General features: G+C 47.8%; 1 protein-coding gene and 1 long non-coding RNA gene across 2 annotated transcripts in view; one reads left to right on the plus strand and one right to left on the minus strand.

The window, feature by feature from the left end:
* Window positions 1-1,187, plus strand: part of LOC137534065 (uncharacterized) — a 44,531-nt gene extending 43,344 nt beyond the window's left edge. The window contains exon 3 of the long non-coding RNA XR_011024299.1: window positions 887-1,187. This is a non-coding gene — a long non-coding RNA (uncharacterized lncRNA). The remainder of the gene's footprint in view (window positions 1-886) is intronic.
* COMTD1 (catechol-O-methyltransferase domain containing 1) overlaps window positions 1-2,327 on the minus strand; it is a 43,257-nt gene extending 40,930 nt beyond the window's left edge. Inside the window, exons 1-2 of the mRNA XM_068255394.1 lie at window positions 2,182-2,327; window positions 867-994 (exon numbers count right to left, since the gene is read on the minus strand). Coding sequence (XP_068111495.1) covers window positions 867-994; window positions 2,182-2,263 — 210 coding nt within the window. The 5' untranslated portion in view covers window positions 2,264-2,327. The remainder of the gene's footprint in view (window positions 1-866; window positions 995-2,181) is intronic.
* Window positions 2,328-8,625: the final 6,298 nt, after the last annotated feature.

Consider the following 8,625-nt stretch of genomic DNA (forward strand, 5'->3'; position numbering starts at 1 on the left):
GATAGTGACAGGGAGTGATTGATGGGTGATTAGGGGGTTGATTGGGTGCAAACAGTGGTCTGGGGGGTGGGCCACTGAGGGGTGCTGCGGGCGATCAGGGGGCAGGGGGGGGGGGGGGGGAAGCAGTGTGCTTTGGTGCAGACTAGGGTGGCTGCAGCCTGCCCTGGTGGTCCCTCGGACACTGGGACCACCAGGGCAGGAGGCAGCCTGTATAATAGGCTTTGTATACATTACAAAGCCTATTATACGCTGTGATCGGCGGATTTCTTCCTTCCTCTGCCCGCCGGCGCTACTAAGTGGCTGGCGAGCTGGAGGCTAAATCCCCGGCCATCGATCCCGGGCGGAGGATCGCGTCACGAATGACGCGATCGCTCCGCCCATGCCCGTACAAGGACCGCCGCCTCTGTGCATGCGCCCGTCCTTGCGGGATCCACTTGCCGGCCGCCTCTGTGCAGTGGGCGGTCGGCAAGTGGTTAAAACAGCTGTTCCCAATTAATCAGGTTAATTAGGATGCTTTAGAACAGCTTGGACTATTTGGAATGATATAGAACTTTGGATTTTCCCATAGACTGTGACAGTTTGTGAAGGGTATGAATAATTTTAGACTGGACACTTTTTGCTCAAATGTAAATAAAAGCAGAGAAATGTGCCCCCCCCCCCCCCACACACACACACACACAATAATGCCTCTTGTACATCGTCTTATTATCTTTTGGGAGTCACCTATGTCATTTACTGTCAAAAAATGACTTGCTGGTTGAATAAAAGTAACTTTAAGTCAAAATTTGCCAGGGGTATGAATAATTATGAGCAACGCTGTAGCTGACAGCAACTGAATCCGTGTAAACCCAGCCTTACAATCTTACCTGTCTTAACTTCTTTCCAGCTGGATGCTCTCTGAGGGACAGGCGGAGTAGATATTCTCTACGTGGGTCATACTGACCATCAAACATTTTCTGGGATTTTCTCCTCCTGTACATAAAATATCTCTTTCCTAGAGACACAAGAATATCCAGTTGAAAATCCTTGCACGTGTCCTCCATTGTTATTGTATGCACTTCTACTGTAAATCCGCAATGGATTGACTGCTACTGTGGAAAGTATCTCTCTGCAACTGAACTAGTACTGTACTTATTACAGCCACACACTAAACCTTCAGGTGTGTATCTCGCCATTGAAAGTGAGATAAAACAGATTATATAATAAAAAATTACATAATCAGCAGTTGCCTTCATTAAAAAAAAAAATGTTTCAAAATAACCAGTAGTCCCTGTATGCCTTGCACCGCACGCATAACGTGCAATAGAACACTTCCTCTCCATTGCGATCCTGTTTTTGCTTAGAACGCAACACCCCAGTGTGAAAGTATCCTAAAAGTTCTTCCCCCATTCATACTGTACTACTTAAACTACTCATTTGTGAGGAAGTTTTCGGGCTCGTTTCCACTATCGCGAAGATTCGCACATGTAATGCAAGTGGATGGGCCTGTTTCCACTGTAGCGTTGTTGAGGTGCGTTTTTTCAACGGTAAAAAAAAACACAAAAGAGCCGCAGAATTCGCCTGCGAGTGGAATGCATGCGAATCGCATGCAATGTATTTAATAGGGAAATCGCATGCGGTTTCCTCATGCGTTTTTTGCCACGAATTTGCAAGCGAATTCGCATAGGTACCAATGTAAATTCACACAGGCAGTGACATGGTTCAAATCGCATATACCCTTACCTATGCGAAATCGCATGCGAATTCGCGGCAAAAACGCATGGGGAATTGCATCCGCATGCGATTTCATCAGCGGTGGAATCCAGGCGATTACGCACCGCAATAGTGGAAACGAGCCCTTCAAGAGGCTAACAAAATATTTTAAAAAAGCATTTCTGTTCCAGCACCGTACTGGAGTTTGCATTTTCATATAATAATAATAATAATAATAATAATAATTTTCCATCAATTATATGCAAAGCTCAAAAAAGTGGTAAACTTATATTTTATACCCAAGAGATGTATATGTTGATACAATTTGGAAAAATTACATATGCTACAATATGGCTCTTGTAACTAACCCTAAATCAGTAAGCAGCATATTAGATGGCTGCCTATGCCTATCTAATGATAAACGAACAGTACCAGCTTTCTGGACAAGCAGTAAGTCAAGCAAATGAAAAACCAGTGCAGAATACTCACCAATGTATACACCTACAGCAAATGTGGCCCCCAGCACAGCCACACCGGCCACCACTTGTCGGGTGACTGCAGAGAGGTACATGACCGCACTGCCAGGTGCCGGTACAAAGGACAGCAGCACTCACTGCACCCATCTCATCCCTCCTCATGCTGCTCTGCATTGGCTTTCCTTATCACGTGACTCCCTCGAAAAGAGGAAGTTGATACTTCGGAAATAGAACACAAATGATGCTTTATGAGAACACAATGATTGGTGTAATGCTGCCATCTCGTGGTAAATTGAAAGCATTACATCATTAATTGTGCCAAGTACAGTAAATGGTTTTGAGCCTTCAGGAGGAAAGTCAACAGATTTTTGACTAGTCTACATGCAAGCGCTAATATCAGAAGTGGGTTCTGGATAAGTGCAAGAAATTTAATGTCAATATTTATGTCAAAACTTCAGTGAACATTATAAAACCCTGCATGTTTATAAAATCATGCATGTTTTGAAGTAACGCTGAAAGTGTCATTTCTGCTGATGATGATAATGATAATTATTTTAGATTTGTATACTGCCAGCCTCTTCTGCTCTTTGCAATAGAGAATTCATAGTATCGGCTGTTACAAGGCAATGGGTTACAGATGACCAACAAATGGACAGGTCAGCATCATAGGTGGAAAATACTGCATACATTATTTGAAATCGGCGCCGGTAGACTTGGGCGCAGGATACAGCCGGTATATCGCTGATCCTGCTTCTGCACAAGTCCGGGCTGTGTTAATTACTATTCCCCTCCAGGCCGCCATGGATTGTAGGGAATGCTATAAGTCGACTTCCAGCGATTGCTGGAGGCCAAATTATTGTGCTATTTAAGCGACTTCGGCTCTGTCTTTATTTATTTATTTATCTACTCAGCTAATTGGTGTTCCGTTGTACAGTTGTATAAAGGAGCCAGAAGTGTAAAAAAAAAAATGTTTTAAAAGAGAACACTGGGGGGTTATTGGTGGACTTACCTCCCCATAGTAGACACAAGAAAAAGCTGTTGCTTAATTCAACAAATAAACAATTTATTTTCATACTCCTGGTAGATGCAACGCGTTTCGTGGGCACATCCTGCTTCATCAGGCAATAAAAATGGAGTACAAACGACTCATATGTTCTCAGTCAAAGCTTAGCGCCTCTGTTGACATACGAGTCATTTGTACTCCATTTTTATTGCCTGATGAAGTGGGATGTGCCCACGAAACGTGTTGCATCTACCCGGAGTATGTAAATAAATTGTTTGTTTGTGGAATTAAGGAACAGCTTTTTCTTGTGTCTACTTTGGGGAGGTAAGTCCACCAATAACCCCCCAGTGTTCTCTTTTAAAACATTTTTTTTTTTTTTTTACACTTCTGGCTCCTTTATACAACTGTACAACGGAACACCAATTAGTTGAGTAGATAAATAAATCTTTACTGAGCTTCACAGGCACTGCTCTATGTGATACTGTCCTGTGTACAGATATGGAGAACACAGGCAGAGAGGGAGGCGGGCTTGAGCAGACTGCTCTCACTGCTATAGAGCTTCCTGATGAAGCAGCCAGCCAACTGAGAGCTCAGTCGGTGTTTTTTTACAGGAGGGATAACAAGCTTACAGGGCAGATCAGAATGATACAGACAGCAGTATATAGTAATAATTAAAGCAGATTGTTTCATCTCTGGTACACTTTAAATGCTTCTGAACCAGCAGTCTCTGGCCCCTTAAGGACCAGAGACTTTTTGGTCAAAAATAGAGCTCAATGACATCACACCGCACAGACCCATTTGTGCCACTCTCCCGTCGCTGAAGTCCACTAGCTCTACTTGTCAGTAGCTGGTTCAACGGAGCTCTGCTGTCATACTAACAGCAGAGTGAGTGTGTTGCAGTGGCGGGAGAGCGGGCTGATCGGCATTAGCAGCAGAAACATGTTGCGCGGTAATTGAAATCTATCCCTGGCAGGGTTAACAGGTCCCAAAGAGGGCATGGATTTTAATTAGTAAGGTTTGGAAGCGTTTTTTAAGGTTCTTGACAATTTTGACATATCAGTTGTGTCACTATTGATACACCAATAACTTTTACAAACAAAGTAACAACATAGTGATACATAAATTGTTTGTTTTTTCAGGACAATCTAATATTTCTTTCTAAATATCATTTAATTTCACAGGCATTTTATTGAGGAAAATTAGGTGTAAACGCAAACATTATACAATTTTTTTCGTGTTTCCCCTTACTAATTACAAAATTAATTATTTGTCTCATTTGGGTTAAATCTATACTATATATATGCCATATATCATCACTAGGTGAGCATGTAGTGTACCATTATCACCAAGAAAAAACAACAGCGCTCTTATGGTGCATTACCTTATTTACTTATTTATATAATATATTGCACTTACATTTAAAAGGTAGTTACAGCGCATATCAGAGGCCGCCCACGATCTGTTCTCCTTTCCTTGGTCTGGCCAGGACCTGGGATTGCTACAGCTAATTCTGCGTTGTGCATGCGGTGGAGCAGGAGATGAGGGGGGCGTCGACTCATCACGCTATATGCCTCTCTACGTCTCTGATGTAGAACGGATCGTGGGCGGCCTCTGATATGCGCTGTAACTACCTTTTAAATGTGAGTGCAATATATTGTTTTTGCGGAAATAAGTAAATAAGGTTAATGCAACTCTTGTGTTCTTCTTGTTCAATTTAGTGCCTGGTACCACCCAGTTGAAGAACAGCACCTAGTGCATTTGACAAGAGGAATACCTTTCAAATATACAAAAATCTGCTGTCTTCCAGTAGTGCAGGATAAAAATCTTGTTTAACTGTACCAGGGATGCCCACACTTTTTCAGCTCGCCAGCTACTTTAGAAAACGCAGAGTCCACGAGATATACACCAACTGCTTTCCCCCGCACAGTGTGACAAACACCCCACCCCCCACCACCACCACCACAATCCAAAATTCTTCTCCCCCCTCAAAGCCTAACAAATAGCTGCAGAATCCCTCTCTCCCATACAGTGTCATGGATCCCCATGAACAAGCACTGGCCCATCACTAGTGACAAGCAGTGGTGCTCACCGCCAGGTCGTGATCACGCTTACGCGTGGATTCACGATCATTTTGACGCATTCCGCCTCGGACACGCTAAGCCGTGAATAGATTTTCAACCACGAAAATCTGCTTCGGCTTCGCGTGAACGCGGACAGAAATCCGCATTCACGCTCGTGAAACCCGGCGCTGAAGTCGTGGTTAGCGGAAATGCGTCAAACTATGCGGAAGTGACACATTGCAGGCCAATCAGAGGGCCCCAGCCAGGCCCTAGCAACCAATCACAGGAGGGGAGCTATGCCCTCCCCTCCTGATTATAAAGCGGCGGCCATGATGGAAAAGCTCTGTCCTTGCTAGACTGTGGTGCTGAGAGGATTATCTCCAGGCCATTGTTGTTTGAGCAAGTGCATTTATTGTATTAAAAACAAAGCGTTTTTTTTGCTAACACTGCTCTTATACTGTACACAGTTAGCTAGTCAGTGAGTGATTGCTGTAGTTAGTTGTAGTCAGTGTAGTGTAGTGGGAGTGTGGGAGTCTAGTGATTATTTAACCTCCTTAGCGGTAACCCCGTGTGTGACACGGGGTAAGCCGCCGGAGGGTGCCGCTCAGGCCCTGCTGGGCCGATTTACTTAATTTTTTTTTTGCTGGACGCAGCTAGCACTTTGCTAGCTGCGCCAGCACCCCGATCGCCGCCGCCGCGCGCCCGATCGCCGCTATCCGGTGCGGCGCGCGGCCCCCCCCCCCCCAGACCCCGAGCGCTGCCTGGCCAATCAGTGCCAGGCAGCGCCGAGGGGTGGATCGGGTCTCCCAATGACGTCCCGACGTCGCTGACGTCGGTGACGTCATCCCGCCCCGTCGCCATGGCGACGGGGGAAGCCCTCCAGGAAATCCCGTTCTTTAAACGGGATTTCCTGATCGCCTATCGCCGGAGGCGATCGGCGGGGCTGGGGGGATGCCGCTGAGCAGCGGCTATCATGTAGCGAGCCCTCGGCTCGCTACATGATAAAAAAAAAAAAAAATTAAAAAAAACTGTTGCGCTTCCCCCTGGCGGTATTTTTCATACCGCCAAGGGGGTTAACTGTGTGTAGTGCAGGCAGGTTCAGTGCTGCAGTGTAGTCAGTGTAGTGGGAGTGGGGATTATCTGTGTGTAGTGCAGGCAGGCAGGTTAGTGCAGCTGCAGTGTTCACTTGTATATTCCAGTGACAGTTATACACTTGTACTATTTGCAGGCAGCCAGTCACACCGCCGGCGCCGCCACTCTGTGCCAGCGCTGTTCATTCATTCTGTCAGTGACCTTGTGCCGTGCCCAGTGCCCACTGCTCGCTCGCTGGCATATAAGCATCTCATTACACACTTGTATATTATTTCAGTGACAGTTATACACTTCACTTGTACTATTTGCAGGCAGCCAGTCACACCGCCGGCACCGCCACTCTCTGCCAGCGCTGTTCATTCATTCTGTCAGTGACCTTGTGCCGTGCCCAGTGCCCACTGCTCGCTCGCTGGCATATAAGCATCTTATTACACAGTGTGACATCCTTGTGTGCCCACTGCATCCTTCAGTGACCTAGTTGTATATCCAGTGCCCACTGCTGTGCCCACTGCATCCTTCAGTGACCTTGTACTGTGCCCACTGCATCCTTCAGTGACCTAGTTGTATATCCAGTGCCCACTGCTGTGCCCACTGCATCCTTCAGTGACCTTGTACTGTGCCCACTGCATCCTTCAGTGACCTAGTTGTATATCCAGTGCCCACTGCTGTGCCCACTGCATCCTTCAGTGACCTTGTACTGTGCCCACTGCATCCTTCAGTGACCTAGTTGTATATCCAGTGCCCACTGCTGTGCCCACTGCATCCTTCAGTGACCTTGTACTGTGCCCACTGCATCCTTCAGTGACCTAGTTGTATATCCAGTGCCCACTGCTGTGCCCACTGCATCCTTCAGTGACCTTGTACTGTGCCCACTGCATCCTTCAGTGACCTAGTTGTATATCCAGTGCCCACTGCTGTGCCCACTGCATCCTTCAGTGACCTTGTACTGTGCCCACTGCATCCTTCAGTGACCTTGTACTGTGCCCACTGCATCCTTCAGTGCCGTTGTACTGTGCCTGGTGCATCCTTCAGTGACCTTGTACTGTGCCCACTGCATCCAGTGATTCATTACTAGCAACATGTCTGGCAGGGTTTCGCGGGGTGAGAGGAAAGGGAGTTCAATTGCCTCAGCCACTTCTGGGACTGCTCCACGTCCAGGGAGAGGACGCCCAGCTGTATGTGGTCGTGATGCAGCAGAAAGGGGGGCAGCAAAGCCTGGGCCGAGTCAGCGGACGCCATTGTCCAAATATTTTAAAGTTTCTGGTCCCCGTGTGGTGGTTGAGCAAATGGAACCTGACGTACTCATGGACATCATGACTTCCTCCCAGACCTCTACTGTGAGCAACACTCCAAGCAGCAGCAGCAGCAGCAGCCAACGTCCCACGCTTGTTGTGACATCCACCCCAGCACCCACTGGTCAGCAGCCCTCCCAGGATGACAGCGTTCTGTCCCTCAGTCCGGCATCTGGGAACCTGCTGATGCAAGAAGCTCAGGACTTACTGGGGACTGATGTGGCAGAGATTGAGATCGGGCCACAATCACAAGCGTTGAGTTCTGGTGATGAAGAAGAGGGGTCTGTGTCTGGGGATGTAGGGACAGAAGAGGAGGCGGGGGAGTCAGAGGAAGAGCTGGATTATGATGATGCTGCTGATGATGACGACGTTGTGGACCCTAACTATGCGCAGCCTGCTGAGTCCGGGGAAGAATGGTCAGAGCAGGATGACGAGTCACCTCGGCCTAGGCAAGGATATCGCCATATGTCAGGCAGGGGCAGGGGCATCGGCAGCAGTGGGCGTGGAGGAAGTAGACAGGACACTGCTTCAGCCGGCACCACCACCATGCAACCCCCGGCAACTACTACCACACATTGTTCCGCTGCACCCTCTGCTAGTGGGGGCCGCAGTAAATTAAAGTCACCAGTGTGGGATTGCTTTGACGAATGTACTGATGACAAAAGGTATGCGGTGTGCAGGTTATGCAGCAAAAGATTGAGCCGTGGGAAAAGTCTGAGCAAGATGGGTACCTCATTCCTCCAGGGCCACCTGAGAAGCCGCCACTGCCGCGAGTATGCGGACTTTAAGAGGAAGCAGGCACTGCTGGCAGGGGTTCCTGAGAGCAGAAGGCCCACCAGCGCAGCAGCATTATCCCTCCCTCAGGGTCGTGAATCCCCCACAGCAGCAGCAGTAGTAGCACGCAAGCGCTCTTCCACCTCGGCTACTCAGGACACAGACATTGAGGCTGGCAGCCAGTGGTCGTATCTCTCCTCTGTCTCCCCTGCATCCCAGCGTCGTCAGACCCTGCT

The sequence above is a fragment of the Hyperolius riggenbachi genome, chromosome 10 (assembly GCF_040937935.1).
Source record: "Hyperolius riggenbachi isolate aHypRig1 chromosome 10, aHypRig1.pri, whole genome shotgun sequence".
Taxonomy (NCBI): Eukaryota; Metazoa; Chordata; class Amphibia; order Anura; family Hyperoliidae; genus Hyperolius; species Hyperolius riggenbachi.